Source organism: Pristiophorus japonicus, chromosome 15, assembly GCF_044704955.1.
Source record: "Pristiophorus japonicus isolate sPriJap1 chromosome 15, sPriJap1.hap1, whole genome shotgun sequence".
Classification (NCBI taxonomy): Eukaryota; Metazoa; Chordata; class Chondrichthyes; family Pristiophoridae; genus Pristiophorus; species Pristiophorus japonicus.
The window spans coordinates 162,562,671-162,579,584 of NC_091991.1; the positions used below are offsets into that span (position 1 = coordinate 162,562,671).

The 16,914-nt window shown below is 47.2% G+C and overlaps 1 protein-coding gene across 1 annotated transcript; it reads right to left on the reverse strand.

The window, feature by feature from the left end:
- Positions 1 to 1,412: 1,412 nt before the first annotated feature.
- On the reverse strand, positions 1,413 to 12,004 carry ndufb10 (NADH:ubiquinone oxidoreductase subunit B10). Its single transcript, XM_070899984.1, has 4 exons — positions 11,816 to 12,004; positions 7,089 to 7,227; positions 2,350 to 2,489; positions 1,413 to 1,676 (listed from the first exon to the last, which is right to left on the reverse strand). The coding sequence occupies exons 1-4, from the start codon at positions 11,961 to 11,963 to the stop codon at positions 1,579 to 1,581; spliced, it is 525 nt and encodes a 174-aa protein (XP_070756085.1). The 5' UTR covers positions 11,964 to 12,004; the 3' UTR covers positions 1,413 to 1,578.
- Positions 12,005 to 16,914: the final 4,910 nt, after the last annotated feature.

Consider the following 16,914-nt stretch of genomic DNA (forward strand, 5'->3'; position numbering starts at 1 on the left):
ACTACACTCCAAAAGTACTTCATTGGCTGTAAAGCATTTTGAGATGTCCGGTGGTCGTGAAAGGTGCTATATAAATGTAAGTCTTTTTTCTTTAAATTTGTTCTTGGGATGTGGGCAGCACCAGCATGGTGCAACATTTATTGCTCATACCTAATTGCAAGGAGGACATTAAGAACCCTCATTCATTCCTTTGTTACCTCTAGACTTGGCTACTCCAACTCACTCCTGGCTGGCCTCCCACATTCTTCTCTACATAAACTCGAGGTCATCTAAAACTCAGCAGCCCTTGTCCTAATTCGCACCAAGTCCCGTTCACCCATCACCCCTGTGCTTTCTGACCTACACTGGCTCCTAGTTAAACAATGCCTCGATTTCAAAATTCTCATCCTTGTTTACAAATCACTCCATGGCCTTGCCCCTTCCTATCTCTAATCTTTTTCAGCCTCACAACCCCACAAGATGTCTGCGCTCCTCAAATTCTGCCCTCTTGAACATCCCTCATTATAACTGCTCAAACATCGGTGGCTGTGCCTTCAGCTGTTTGGGCCCTAAGCTCTGGAACTCCCTCCCTAAACTCGCCGCCTCTCTTTCCTCCTTTAAGATGCACCTTAAAACCTACCTCTTTAACCAAGCTTTTGGTCATCTGCCATAATTTCTTCTTTTGTGGCTCGGTGTAAAATTTATCTGTTTGTTTTGTAACACTGTTGTGAAGCGCCTTGGGACATATTACTACGTTAAATGCGCTATATAAATAAAAGTTATTATGTAGTGTTGGAACTAGAGTCATATGTAGACCAGATAGGGTAAGGAATATGGTTTTAACAAGAATATAAAAAATGGGGTCAAAGGCATAGTGCAATTTTAGCTTTCCATGGAAATGTCCTGGTCTTGCAAACTTCTTACAAGTAACATTTTGACAGTTGATCAGAAATAGGTTCATTTTCTTGAGACACTATTCATTAAGATCTTAACTTTCACCAAGTCTATTTATAGACTTGCATAACATTTTTAAAATTGTTAGCCATGACATTTGATTAATCCTTATGATCTAATTAGACATAAAATCATTGATTGGTTAAGACAGAATATAAATTTACCTTTGTGATACCAAGAAAAATGAATAGGTCTCTCACTTCCCGGAGTAGGAAAATCTGGCTAGTTGAAAGTGTCAGCGACTGCTCCTTGATCATTAGATATACTGAAGCAACATGCGAGTGTCCTTCCAGGAGGTTGGAGAAGCCTCTGGTGTGTATAAATGTCAATCATGAATAGGACACCACAGTTGTGGCTGCTGACTACTCAGCAGCAGGATTTCTAATTGACAGGAATGACTTGTAAGAACTCACCACATTACCTGTACTTTGTGCAGGTTATAAAGAATAAAACATCTAATGTGTTGACAAAAGCATAGATTACAGGTTATGCATTATTTATTATTTAGCAGGTATCTCAGTGACATGTGAAATTCAGCATTTTTGTACAATTCGAACACATTCACACTGTACATTATAGGTGAAGGTTTGTCACAAATTTCATTTAAAAAAATGATTTTCCAGTCCCCAGTGCTTTGCGGCACTCTTAAGCTTCCGATGCTGCCTTTTTGTTCTCCTCAATCATTCGATGCTTCTGTTTCATTAGACACTTTCTGGAACTACCATAAGCCCCCAGATCGCCATCTGCAAAGAGTGGTTGGGGGTGGGGGGGGGGGGGAAAGAGGAGGAAGAGAGAGAGAGAGAAAAAAACAGCAAATTTTACAGGAAATCAGATATAAAATTTCCTCCACTCATAAATGGTTGTGTACCACAAAAACACAGCACCCCATGTTTACCAAATTGTCTTGTGGAACATATATGAATGTTTTCTTCAGTATAAGCAACCAGAGCACTGTAAAACTTTAGGTGGTCTACTCTAGTATTGGAGAAGTGTCCAGCTCACAAGTACTTTTTCATGGTGGTCTAATCATTAACATTGATAAGTATTATGGTTAAAGGAAAAGTTTGCTGGATAAATTCTTAGAAACTGACAGCAGGATTTAGTTCCAGTAACATTCTTCAGCAGAGTCATGACTTACGTCAATGAGACCCTGCAGTCTCAATATACAACTATGATATGCATCAGCAAACTGAAGGGATCAATTCAAGATTCATAGGAATTCTGTTTGGGGGGGGGGGGGGGGGGGGGGAAACGATTCTACTTGAAGAAAGTACTAATAAGAGCAGTTCAGTGTAGAATGTGGGATGGGTGCTTAGAACAGGTTTTGCTAGATAAGATACAATACAATTTTTTATTGCACATTAAACTGGTTATAAGATTACTTATAGAAATAACCACTCTGCAAACGTTGCTTACATCTCGATTGGTAGCCTTTGGCTGCTTGCTTGAATTGTTCCAGCTCCTTAGCGCAGTTCTGTATGTAGCTGTGGCCTTCCCTTTGCTGGCAGGCTCTCAGACGCTCCTGAATAATTTTCATAATTTCCTGATCTACCTTGCTGTGGAAAAAAAGTACAAGTTTACTTAAACCACATAAACAAAAGAAGTGCTGCTTGATATTAAACGAATTGATTGTTGGAACCGTCTACAAGCCTTGGCAACTATCGAATACTAGACTTCCATCGAGTGACTACATGTCCGAATGCTTGCCTCAGCTTCTGCTTTACTGTGAGATTTTGTGACATTAAAGTTTTCCATGAAGTATTGCAGGTTCACAGGTACAGATAATGCAGAAAATCACATGGTCTACAAAGCACAGACATCAACTGAAGACACGCTGCAACGAGCTCTGGCAGGATTCCTCCCCTGCACTGAACATTATTGTCAGAACAAATCCGGTGCATCTTCCAGAATAGAAACTGAGAGGTGTGGAATGAGAGAGACGGTGGAAGAGAATGATAGAATGAGAAAGAAACAAAGAAGGAGCTATTGAAATACAGGAAAAAGAGATGACTTCAGTTACCAGGAAAGATGACAGAATCTAGGGTTGTTGTCCACCTTGGTGGGACTGCACTTGCCTGGTTCCATTCTTATCTACCTAATCGTAACCAGAGAATCACCTGCAATGGCTTCTCTCCCACTCCTGCAGTTACCTCTGGGGTCCCCCGAGGATATATACTTGGCCCCCTCCTATTTCTCATCTATATACTGCCCCTTGCTTACATCTCGATTGGTAGCCTTTGGCTGCTTGCTTGAATTGTTCCAGCCTAAAATACAGCGTCAGTTTCCACATGTATGCTGACGACACCCAGCTCAACCTCACCACCACTTCTCCAAACCCCTCCACTGTCTCTAAATTGTCTGACATCCTGGGAAGACAGAGGCCATTGTCTTCAAGCCCCGCCACAAACTCCGTTCCCTAACCACCGGTTCCATCCCTCTCTCTAGCATCTGTCTGAAGCTGAACCAGACTGTTCGCAACCTTGGTGTCATATTTGACCTTGAAATCAGCTCCAGACCACATATCCGTGGCATAACCAAGACCACCTAATTCTACCTTCGTAACATCGGCCTGCTCCGACCCTGCCTCAGCTCACCCACTCCTGAAACCCTCATCCTTGCCTTCGTTACCTCCAGCCTTGACAACTCCAATCACTCCTGGCTGTTCCCCCAAGTTTTACCCTAAGTAAACCCGGCTGCCCGTGTCCTATCTCATAGCAAGTCCCATTCACCCATCACCCCTGTGCTCGCTGACCCACATTGGCTCGAGCAACACCTCGATTTTAAATTCTCATCCTTGTTTTCATATCCCTCCATGGCCTTGCTCCTCCCTATTCGCTGTAACCTCCTCCTTCCAGCCCTCCAAATCTCCGAGAACTCTGCATCCCTCCAATTCTGGCCACTTGTGGAACCCCCATTTCCTTCACCTCACCATTGGCAGCTGTGACAGCTGTCTAGGCCCTAAACTTTAGAATTCCCTCCCTAAACCTCTTCACCTCTCTCTCCTCCTTTAAGACACCCCTTTAAACCTCCGGCTTTGACCAAATTATCTATTCTAGTATCTCCTATGTGACTCATCAATTTTGGTCTGATAACGCTCCTGTGAAGCATCTTGGGACACGTTAAAGGGACAAGTTGTTGTTAGAGAAGAGAAGGTCAAGGGGAGATTTAATAGAGATGTTCAAAATCATGAATGTTTTTGATAAAGGAGAAACTGTTTCTAGTGGCTGAAGGGTCAATAACCAGAGGAGACAGATTTAAGGTAATTGGCAAAAGAAACCCAGGCGAGATGGGAATTTTCCACGCAGCGAGTTATGATGGTCTGGAATGCATTACCTGAAAGGATGGTTGAAGCAAATTCATTAATAACATTCATAAGGATATTGAATACTTACATTGAGTCTACAGCACAGAATCTACTCTTATCAAAACCTTGCATCATCTTTAAAACCTCTATTAGGTCACCTCTTAATCTTCTCTGTTCTCAGCAGTTCTAACTTTTCCAACCTCCCCTCATCCCTGGTAACATCCTGGTAAACCTCCTCTGTACCCTTTCTAAGGCCATTACATCTTTCCTGAAGTGTGGTGCCCAGAATGGTCCACAATACTCCAGCTGAGTAAAGTTCTAAGCATGATCTCTTTGCTTTTATATTCTATGCCTCTATTTATAAGCCCAAGTATCCCTTTTGCTTTTTAACCATCATATCAACTTGCCCTGCCACCTTTATGGACACCATTTATCTACACTTTTCAAAATCGTGCCATTTATAGTATACCGTCTTTCCATATTAGTCCTCCCAAAGTGCATCACTTCAATCTTCTCCGCATTGAACTCCAGCTGCCACGCTTCCGCCCATGTCACCATCCTGTCTATGTCATTCTGAAGCCTATAACTATCCTCATCAATACTACTTTGTCAAGCTTCGTATCATCTGCAAACTTTATAAGGTTGATCCTACATCCGAATCTAAGTCGTTTATAACTTTTGAAGAGAGTAATGGACCCAAAACTGACCCTTGGGAATATCACCTTGCAGTTTGAAAAACATCCATCCACCAATAATATTTGCTTCCTGTCACTGAGCCAATTCTGTATGCATACTGCCACTTCCCTCTTAATTCTATGGGCTTCCGTCTTCTTAATAAGCCTCCTGTTTGGCACTTTGTTGAATGCTTTCTGAAGGTCCATATATACATCTACTGCACTACCTTGATCAACCTTCTCTGTTACCTCATCAAAGAATTTAATCAAGTTAGTCAGGCACGATTTGCCTTTAACAAATCCATCCTTGATTAACCCATGCCTTTCCAAATGAAAGCTTATTTTATCCTTGATAACGGTTCCCAATAACTTCCCCACTACTGATGGTGGGCTACTGTCCTGTAGTTTCCTGGTTTATCCCTCTCCACTATCTGGAATAATGATACATTAGCAACCCTCCAGTCCTCTAGCACTACTCCTGTATCCAATGAGGCTTGACAGATTGTGACTAATACCTCTGCTATTTCTACAGTTGCTTCTTTCATCAACCTAGGATGCATTCCATCCGGACCAACTTACCAACTTTCAATAATGCTAATCTTTTTAGAACGTCTTCTCTATCTATTACCATCCTGTCCATAACTTCCTTCTCCATTTTCAGTGTAACCTTCACATCATCCGCTTCCTTTGTGAAGACAAATGCAAAGTACTCATTTAATACTTTAGCCTCATCCTCTGCCTCTTTAGGTCCTTGATAGGCCCAACTTTTTCCCTAGCTAGCCACTTTCACTTTTTGGTTTATAAAATGTTTTAGGGTTCAATTTAATGTTGCCTGCTAATCTTTTCTCGAAACCTCCTGTATTAACTTTTTCAATTCCCTCCTGTACTTTCCATAATCTTCCTGGTTTATTAACTGAATCTTGATCCTGACGTGTGTCATAAGCCTCCTTTTTCTGTTTCATTTGAACTTTTATCACCTTTGTCATCCAGGACGCATTAGCTTTGGATGCTCTGCCTTGTCCCTCTCAGTTCTGGTATCATCCTTGGGTATCTTTTTTGCACCTTCGCTAATGCCTCTATATCCTTTTTATAATATGGAGACCAGAACTGTGCACAGTACTCCAAAGTTCGATACAAGTTTAATGTAACTTTTCTGCTTTTCAATTCTAGACATGAACCCCATAACTTGGTTTGCCTTTTTATGGCCTTATTAACCTGCATCACTACTTTTAGCGATTTGTATATCTGTACCCCTAGTTTCCTTTGCTCCTCTCGCCCCTTCAGACTCTTATCCAAGCAGTACTTGAAGGGAAAAAATGTATAGGTCTATGGGGAAAGCACAAGTTTGAGTGAGACTAATTGGATAGCTCACTAAGAGATGGGCCGAAGGATTTTATGATCTGTGCTGTGCCATTTTATGAAAGGATGAAGGATATTGGGAGAAAGACAGAGGGGGAAAAATTAGTGATAAAGGGAACTGGGAAAGAGAAACAACCGAGCGACAAGTGAGCGTGGGAGAATCTAGCGTACAATCTGATTTCAAGTAAGTAATTGGAAAGAAGGCATTTCAAAACTCACATTGATGGCCTGCAACAACTTAGGTTTATATAGCACCGTTAACATAGTAAAACATCTCAAGGCATTTCCAAAACAAATTTTGACACCGATCCATGCACGGAGATGTTAGGGCAGATGAGAATTAGGTTTTAAGGGGCGTCTTAAAGGAGGAAAGAGAGGTAGCGAGGCGGAGCGGTTTAGGGAGGGAATTCCAGAGGTTTGGCACGTGTGGTTCCATCCATCTGGACGATGGTGGAGATGTCTGAAAATTAGTAGCATGGTAAATTAATTACAGAGCATACTAGTTTCTACCTTGTTTAATATGTGACTTGATAGCTCACAATTTCTTTTTCCACCTGCTGAACTTTGAAAGTTCATGTTCAGATGATTGGGGAGGAGGGCACCATCTGAAACTGAGCTAAATAATGCAGACAGTGAGAAGGACATTTTGCTTCCTGTTGTACTTAACTGTGTGAACCAAATATCGCCTTTAATAACTTTAATGAAACGATCGTTTGTCTATCTCCGTTTACAAGAAAAGTCACGTTTACACCTCCAGTAAAATACCACTTTCATAATTTTATTCAATGGAAATTCAAATGTTTAAATCAGATACATACTAGTCCCTTCTCCATTGCATCTCTGCCTCATAATAGCAGAGGTAATCACCCAACTGGCAGTCAGTCAAATCCGGCACTCGTCTAAAATGCTGATGGTAATAATAGAATTTGTTCTTTTCCCGCTGGCGATCCACCCAGTCTGCAAAATGATTTAAAAAATAACAGCATTTAGGTTATTTAACGAACCCTCTACTCGGCTCTTCAACAAGTGCTCTACTCAGAACTCCTACACGGCAAGCGAGCCCAAGGTGGGCAGAGGAAATGTTTCAAGGACACTCTCAAAGCCTCCTTGATAAAATGCAACATCTCCACCGACACCTGGGAGTCCCTGGCCAAAGACCGCCCTCAGTGGAGGAAGTGCATCCGGGAGGGCGCTGAGCACCTCGAGTCTCATCATTGAGAGCATGCAGAAAGCAAGCGCAGGCAGCAGAAGGGGCATGCGGCAAACCAGACTCCCCACCCACCCTTTCCTTCAACCACTGTCTGTCCCACCTGTAACAGAGACTGTAATTCCTGTAATGGACTGTTCAGTCACCTGAGAACTCATTTTTAGAGTGGAAGCAAGTCTTCCTCAATTTTGAGGGACTGCCTGTGATGATGATGGTCACCAGCACCCAAGCTAAAAGGTTGAAAGTCTCCTCTTCTCTAATTGGTGGCAAGGTTCACAGTAGCCTTTGGTATTTACTAGAGTACAGCAGGAGTAATCTGAGGCTTGGGTTGAGCTTCGGTGGGTGGGGGGGGGGGGGTTCAACCATTGTAATGTAGCCGTAGCTGCTGCTGCCCCCCAGACCAGTCTAATTTTGTCCCACGTTGAAGATAGTCCTGCTAAAAAAGCACTAGCCACGCTCAAAAAAATTTAACAGAGAAACATCCCATGCACAAGCACAACCAGCCATGTGACCATTTCACATTGTGATGGTGGGTACAACAAAAATGCTGCAGTTTTCCCCAGAGGTAAGATATCGGACACTACAGGGCCCCAGCAATGCATCTGACCTATGCCAGCTGCAGGATGCTTGTACTGTTCCCCGATGCAAAGCGGAAAGAATAAACTTATTCCCAAGCACTACAGCTGATGGAAAAAAGGGCACCATCTGAAACTGAGCTAAATAATGCATCACATTGTAAAAGATGATATTTTTATGAAACAGATGAAACTGCATTGTTCCCAATAGAGGTTGTATCACACATTATGAACCACTAAATGAAGGTATGTTTTCGCCATTTTACCTACAAACAATACGTGAATATACAATGTCAACCCAGCAAATTAATCAGTATACAGAAGTGTTCCCATTAGCAACTGCACCATTTGGAAAGTGCCCACATACAGTAAATTGATAAAGAAGTTGAACAGTAAATGGTCACTCCTACTAGTGTTTGATCCATGACTGATACCAACAAATTGGCCTGGATTTAAGCCTTCTGAAAGGCCCCACAAGTTCGGTAGATCTGACAAGGTTCACCTTGACAGATCTACCGCACTGATTCAAAAATCACTTTCGCTGGCGCAGATTTGGACTATTGCCTAACTACTGCCCAGTTGTGTAAATTATTTAATTATTTGAAGATTCCTAATAATCTTATGGGGGTTCCGTTCGTAAATGGAATCCTCATAAGCATATTACGAATCCTCCTTTCTGATTGGAGGACCTGGCCTATGTGATCCCAGAGACGCTTCCGAACCGCCTGCGTCTCTGGGCCTGTATGCCGGCGTACGCCGGTAGGCCCAGGATCCAGTCTCCTGGAGATTGAAGGTAGGTGCGGATTTTTCTTTAATTAGGTCGGAGGTGTACTCCAGAGGACACCTCCCACTGCAAATTCCAGGCCATTGACTGGATGTACAACCGTGCAGACCTGTGGGTGACAAGTTATTATCTCACCAATGTGTTCAAATGACAAACTGGAGAGGTAAATGAGATTGTAATTCAGGATATCCATACTGTTGGAGAAATATCACCAACGATGTCTCCGCAAGATCCTGCAAATCCCAAGAGGACAGACGCACCAATGTTAGCGATCTCGACCAGGCCAACATCCCAGCATTGAAGCACTGACCACACTTGATCAGCTCCGCTGGGCAGGCCACATTGTTCGCTTGCCAGACACGTGACTCCCAAAGCAAGCGCTCTACTCGGAACTCCTTCATGGCAAACATGCCAAAGATGGGCAGAGGAAATGTTACAAGGACACCATCAAAGTGCAACGTCCCCACTGACACCTGGGAATCCCTGGCCAAAGACCACCCTAAGTGGAGGAAGTGCATCCAGGAGGGCGCTGAGCACCTCGAGTCTCATCGCCGAGAGCGTTCAGAAATCAAGCGCAGGCAGCGGAAAGAGTGTGTGGAAAACCAGTCCAACCCACCCCTTCCCTCAACGACTATCTGTCCCACCTGCGACAGAGACTGTGGTTCTCATATTGGACTGTTCAGCCACCTAAGGACTCATTTTTTTTTATAGAGTGGAAGCAAGTCTTTTTCGATTCCGAGGGACTGCCTATGATGATGATGACTGTGAGGTCCAGAGGGGAAGCTTTATCCTATTCGGGTCCTTTTTTTCTGCCAGCCAGTATGTTTCTTACCTTTAATACCATCTTAAAAAGGGTTTAATAATTGTGCTGCAACTACTTAATGAATGCATACTTAATGAATGGCAATCGACAACTGAATACTGGGATATGATACAATCTTTACAATTTAAAGGTATTTTCTACCTTTCCCAATTCCTGGGTCTCCCTCACCACACACCATGCCAGCTTTGCCTCCCAACATTGTCAATTCCATTCTGAAACCAGCCACTACATAAAGAGAGCGAGTGATCCAGAATGACTCTCCCACCTACGGGAAAACCATTCCACCTCAGTTACTGTAGCACAGGGAGCCCAGTGATTCTGTGCAAGTGTCTTCTTCTTATATCCTCTATTTCTAAACCAGTTTGTGTCATTATTCTCAACTTGTACCATAGGAATCATGGTACTCAGCAGCTCATATCTGAAAGGTAAATGGTGTGGCCATATTACTAATTACTAATGCAGCAGTTAATCCCACCATTTTATGACATTCTTTTATTCAACCAGGTCCGTAGAATGACCCAACACAATGCTTACATTCCAAAATTGAGACAGCATGAAGTTCTAACTCTAAAACATTAATTATTACATACAGATTGCGCTCCACAAAGAACTTAGCCTGTTCTCTTCTGGGGACATATCATTATACTGCATGTAGATGCCACCATATGGCATATGCATCTAAAGAGCCGTAACCTACAGAACTACGGACCTTGTGTTGGAAGGAGGGATTAGGTTAGGTAATTCTTTTTTGACCGGCACAGATACAATGGGCTGAATGGCCTCCTTCTGTGTCATAATTTTCTATGATTCTATGATCTCATGGCTTGTGGAGAAGCAGACAACACTTCCCAGAATACATAGCAGCACAGAAAGTTCCAAACGTGTGCCTCAGGGATGGATTTTTCCTCTTCAGTGTTGTGGTGTAACAGCTTTTTGCAAATTTGGGTACAAATTGCACACGATTTTACTCCCACTTTTAATAGGAGGCAAACTGTATGCAGTTTGTGCCCAGGTTTTCCAAACTCTTAGGCCCAGACATATCGTGGGACAATTTGAAAAGTAACCAAGACATACATAAAAATGAAAAACAATGCTGCCCCTGCCCACAAAGCACAGGCTACAGGGTTTCTGTTTGTGTTTACGCTCCCCAAAGCTCTCCACTATTGGGGTTTTTCTCATGTCATATCTGAGTCTGTTTTGGACAAATTGTTAAGAGATTGATTGCTATGATAAGATATGCATTTATGAAGAGCCAATTTGCACACAGCAAGTTCTCATGAACAGCAATGTGATAATGACCAGATAATCTGTTTTTGTTATGTTGATTGAGGGATAAATATTGGCCAGGACACCGGGGATAACTCCCCTGCTCTTCTTCAAAATAGTGCCATGGGATCTTTCACATCCATCAAAAATGGTAGATAGGGCCTTGCTTTAATGTCTCATCTGAAAGATGGCACCTCCGACAGTGCTGTGTTCCTTCAGCACTGCACTGGAATGTCAGCCTAGATTTTTGAACCCACAACGGTCTAACTGAGAGTGCTATCAATTGAGCCACAGCTGACAAGTGAATAGCGAATAAGTCCATCATAGAAACATAGAAAATAGGTGCAGGAGCAGGCCATTCAGCCCTTCGAGCCTGCACCACCATTCAATATGATCATGGCTGATCATGCAACTTCAATATCATGTGCCTATCAGGATGGTGGAAGGCGAACTAGATGGACCGTGGTCTTTTTGGGCTAGTAATTCCTATGACTCCTACTGTCTTGCTCTGCTTGAATGTTTTGGACCTGGAGGGTTGGTCTTAATCCTGGGAACTCAAAAGCCTAAATCTGAGCGCCAACATCTGCAGCTTGAGACATGTGTGAATTGATGTAAATATGGATTTACGTGTCCCTGTTGCAGGAAAGCAAACACTTTGGACAATGCTCTCTCCCAGGTGCTGAGTGACCTCCTGTGCACTTGCAGCAATTTCTGATCACAAATCAAACACTGAAGCGGGTATTTTGTGTAGTTGAGGCGCTGAGTTTTCGGGCAGCTCTCTGCTCTTTCAGGTGGTGTGAGCCGCTGTGTATCTGCGGCAATTTGAAGGGCATTCCCCGGCCCAGTGAAGCTAGCCGGCCGGCCTCCCCCAGCCTCTGCAACTCACTCACCTCTGAAGGTTGTAACCGGCAAATCCACCGAGTAGTAGTAAAGTTTGCTGACAATAACCGCCGGGTTGGGCAGGCCGGTCAGCTTATCCGCCACCGGGGTCCGGGTGGTCGGCTGCTCGTAAACGTCCTTGTCCCAGTCGTCGGGCATCGCTGCAAGCTCGGTCAGCCAGTGCGCGCAGCCGCACTACACCCACACAACATGGCGCCGCGCCGCGCACAGTGACCCACACAACATGGCGCCGCGCCGCGCACAGTGACCCACACAACATGGCGCCGCGCCGCGCACAGTGACCCACACAACATCGCACCGCGCACAGTGACCCACACAACATGGCGCCGCGCCGCGCACAGTGACCCACACAACATGGCGCCGCGCCGTGCACAGTGACCCACATAACATCGCACCGCGCACAGTGACCCACACAACATGGCGCCGCGCACAGTGACCCACACAACATGGCGCCGCGCCGCGCACAGTGACCCACACAACATGGCGCCGCGCCGTGCACAGTGACCCACACAACATCGCACCGCGCACAGTGACCCACACAACATGGCGCCGCGCACAGTGACCCACACAACATGGCGCCGCGCACAGTGACCATCATCAGAGGCAGTCCATCAAAATCAATGTGTGAGGAGTCACAAAAAACCTGCAAAAGGACATAGACAGGCTCAGTGAGTGGGCAAAAATTTGGCAGATGGAGTACAATGTTGGAAAGTGTGAGGTCAGGTGGCTGTACAGTCCAATACGGGAATTACAGTCTCTGTCACAGGTGGGACAGACAGTGGTTGAAGGAAAGGGTGGGTGGGGAGTCTGGTTTGCCGCACGCTCCTTCCGCTGTCTGCACTTGATTTCTGTTTGCTCTCAACGATGAGACTCGAGGTGCTCAGCGCCCTCCTGGATGCTCTTCCTCCACTTAGGGCGGACTGGTCTTTGGCCAGGGACTCCCAGGTGTCGGTGGGAATGTTACACTTTATCAGGGAGGCTCTGAGGATGTCCGTGAAGCATTGCCTCTGCCCACCTGGGGCTCGCTTGCCATGTAGGAGTTCCGAGTAAAGTGTTTGCTTTCGGAGTCTCGTGTCGGACAGTGGACGATGTGGCCCACCCAACGGAGCTGGTCGAGTGTGGTCAGTGCTTCGATGCTGCGGATGTTGGTCTGATTGAGATCATAATCATCGGCAGTCCCTCGAAACGAGGATGACTTGCTTCCACGCCAAAAAGGATGAGTTCACAGGTGTTACAATGAAGGACCTCATATTCCAGATCCCGAACTACATTCTGAAGGGTGGAAGATGCTTGACAGAGCTAGGTCTTGGTCCAGTGGCAAGGATTGACCGAGATGACTGGAGACCAGTTCTGCTGCACGGACCCAGTGCGCACACATATCGCAGTGTGGGCTGGCCCGTGCTGCCCCTGGGCCCCTGGCCCCGAACTCATGCCTCTCCTGGGCCCCGATCACATCCCTCCACAGTCTCTCGCTGCTTCTCCTGTATCTGCCCACGCTCCAATCACCAACCTGGACCTTGATGACGTCACTCTTCGCTGCCGTCGCCCTCCTGCACCAGCTCGCACTGCTCCCTGAAGTGGCCTCCACGCTGTTCCCGGGCCGCCGCACCTTTTATGGCCCCGACCTGCCGCTGGTGTTCTCACGCAGGTCGGGGCCTGCACGCTGCATGGAGGCCTGATTGAAAACACTAACGTTAGTATGTATGTCCTTCCAGGGGATTTGCAGGAGGCAGCGCTGGTGGTACTTCTCCAGTGCTTTGAGGTGTCTACTGTATATGGTCCATGTCTCTGAGCCATATAGGAGGGCGGGTATCACTACAGCCCTGTAGACCATAAGCTTGTGCACAGTGACACACACAACATGGCGTCTACTATTTATACACACATACAAAATAGAATCATTGACATTTACAGCACGGATGGAGGCCATTCGGCCCATCGTGTCTGTGCCGGCTGACAAAGAGCTACTCGGCCTAATCCCAATTGTCAGCTCTTGATCCGTAGCTCTGTAGGTTACGGCACTTCAATTGAACATCCAGGTACTTTTTAAATGCGATGAGCATTTCTGTCTCTACCACCCTTTCAGGCAGTGAGTTCCAGAACCCCACGATCCTCAGTGTGAAGGAATTTCCCCTCAAATCCCCGCTAAACCTTCTACCAATTACTTTAAATTCATGCCCCCTAGTTCTTGAACCCGCCGCTAAGGGAAATAGGTCATAGAATCATAGAAATTTACACCACGGAAGGGGGCTATTTTGGTCTATCGTGTCCGTGCCGGCCAACCAAGAGCTATCCAGCTCTTGCTCCGTACCCCTGTAGATTACGGCACTTTAAGTGCACATCCAAGTATCTTTTAAATGTGGTGAGGGTTTCTGCCTCTACCACCATCATCATCATCATCACCATAGGAAGTCCCTCGGAATCGAGGAAGACTTGCTTCCACTCCTGAAGTGAGTCCTTTGGTGGCTGAACAGACCAATACGAGAGCCACAGACTCTGTCACAGGTGGGACAGATAGTCGTTGAGGGAAAGGGTGGGTGGGACAGGTTTGCCGCACGCTCTTTCCGCTGCCTGCGCTAGGTTTCTGCATGCTCTCGGCATTGAGACTCGAGGAGCTCAGCACCCTTCCTTCACTTAGGGCGGTCTATGGCCAGGGACTCCCAGGTGTCAGTGGGGATGTCGCACTTTATCAGGGAGGCTTTGAGGGTGAACTCGTAGCGTTTCCGCTGCCCACCTTTGGCTTGTTTGCGTGAAGGAGCTCCGAGTAGAGCACTTGCTTTGGGAGTCTCGTGTCTGGCATGCGAACTATGCGGCCTGCCCAGCGGAGCTGATCGAGTGTAGTCAGTGCTTTAATGCTGGGGATGTTAGCCTGGACAAGGAATGCTGATGTTGGTGCGCCTGTCCTCCCAGGGAATTCGTAGGATCTTGCGGAGACATCGTTGGTGATATTTCTCCAGCAACTTGAGGTGTCTGCTGTACATGGTCCATACAGGAGGGCGGGTATTGCTACAGCCCTGTAGACCATGAGCTTGCTCGCAGTTTTGAGGGCCTGGTTTTCAAACATTCTGTTCCTCAGGCGGCCGAAGGCTGCACTGGCACACTGGAGCTTTCAGGCAGTGAGTTCCAGACCTCCACCACCGTCTGGCTGAAAAACTTTCCCCTCAAATCCCAATGACTTTAAATCAATGCCCTTTGGTTGTTGACCCCTCTGCCAAGGGAAACAGGTCCTTCCTATCCACTCTATCCAGGCCCCTCATAATTTTATACACCTCAATCAGGCCTCCCCTCAGCCTCCTCTGTTCCAAAGAAAACAGACCCAGCATCTCCAATCTTTCCTCATCGCCAAAATTCTCCAGTCCAGGCAACATTCTTGTAAATCTCCTCTGTACCCTCTCTAGTGCAATCACATCTTTTCTCTAATGTGGTGATCAGAACTGCACGCAGTACTCTATTTGTGGCCTAACTAGTGTTTATGGATGCGCTTATTTGTACTGCAAAAATGGCCACCATGCTCCACCCTTTGTCTGTGATTGGTCGCCTTAGAGGATAAGCCACACCCTGAAGTTTCACAGGAATGTGTAACTGGAACCACCCATCCCAAGGTTTCACTGACTTTGCAAATTGTAACTCGATCCACTTTGACTTCCTGAAGTGACAGAGGACAGAGCTCCCCAGAAGACAGCAAGGGCCAGACAAGGTGCCTTATCCCAGCCTAAATGCATGTCTCCCCCAGCCGAAGTGCGTTACCCCAGCACTACTGCCTCCTCCCCACCCCCCCCCCCCCCCCCCCCACTATAGATGGGGCAGGCATTGTGTAGGGATTGTTAACAGGTTTATTGGTTTATTGGGTATGAAGTGAATAGTGACAGTGTCATGACTTCTGGATATCATCAACCTCAACGATGTTCCTTGTAGGGGGTTGGAAGAACGTGATCCGTCTTCCCTGAGTTCCCTCTCTCCCTCTGATCCTCCCCCCCACCCCCACCGTGTCTCTCTCCCCCCCACCCGTGTCTCTCGCCCCCCCAGCCTCTCTCTCCCCCAGCCTCTCTTTCCGCCAGTCTCTCCCCCCCACACCCCCCGGCCTCTCTCTATCTCTCCCCCAGCCTCTCTCGCTCCCTCTCCCTCCCTCTCGGCCCCCCGAGGGAGCGGGGGAGAGTTTGGGGGTGGCGGTGGGGGGAGAGAGAGTTGGAGGGGAGAGAGTCGGGGGTGGGGGGGCAGAAAGTCAGGGCGAGAGGGTCGGTGGGGGGCGAGAGAGTCGGGGGGGGGGCAAAGACTCAGGACGAGAGAGTTGGGGAGGGAGGGGTGAGAGAGTCAGGGGAGGGGGGGCCAAAGAGTCGGGTGGCAGAGAGTCGGGAGGGCAGAGAGTCAGGGGGGGGGGGAATGAGAGAATTGGAGAGGGGGGGGCGAGAGAGTCGGGGGGGAGGCCAAAGAGTCGGGTGGCAGAGAGTCAGGGGGAGAGAGTCGGGGGGGGGGAATCGAGAGAGTCGGGGTGGCATAGAGTCGGGGGAGGGGGCAAAGACTCAGGGCGAGAGAGTCGGGGGGGGGGAAACGAGAGAGTTAGAGAGGGGGGGGGCGAGAGAGTCGGGGGGGGGGCCAAAGAGTCGGGTGGCAGAGAGTCAGGGGGAGAGAGTCGGGGGGGGGGGGAATCGAGAGAGTCGGGGTGGCATAGAGTCGGGGGAGGGGGCAAAGACTCAGGGCGAGAGAGTCGGGGCAGAGAGTCGGGGGGGGGGAACGAGAGAGTTGGAGAGGGGGGGGCGAGAGAGTCGGGGGGGGTGCGAGAGAGTCGGGGTGGCAGAGAGTCGGGGGAGGGGGCAAAGACTCATGGCGAGAGAGTCGGGGGGGGGCAGAGAGTCAGGGGGAGAGAGTCGGGGGGGGGGGCGAGCGAGAGTCAGACAGAGAGAGAGAGCGAGCACTGGGAGGGAGGGGGAGGGGAAAGTGATGCTCAGAAAGCTCGGTCAGAGATCAACATCGATGAGGCATGTATCGCAATATTACGACGCTTGCTTCTCAACGGGTTAAAATGTAACAAAAAACCCCCAAATAATTTCCGGTTATCAGGATGGTCACTCACCTTCGTAACAATCTCGCA

Bases quoted from the DNA above. Each gene is read 5' to 3' on its own strand.
- ndufb10 (XM_070899984.1), bottom strand. From the start codon at position 11,963: ATGCCCGACGACTGGGACAAGGACGTTTACGAGCAGCCGACCACCCGG. The intron at 7,228-11,815 runs GTGAGTGAGTTG...ATCATTTTGCAG, and splicing joins GCCGGTTACAACCTTCAGAG to ACTGGGTGGATCGCCAGCGG. The intron at 1,677-2,349 runs GTAAGCAACGTT...CACTCTTTGCAG, and splicing joins CAAAGGCTACCAATCGAGAT to ATGGCGATCTGGGGGCTTAT.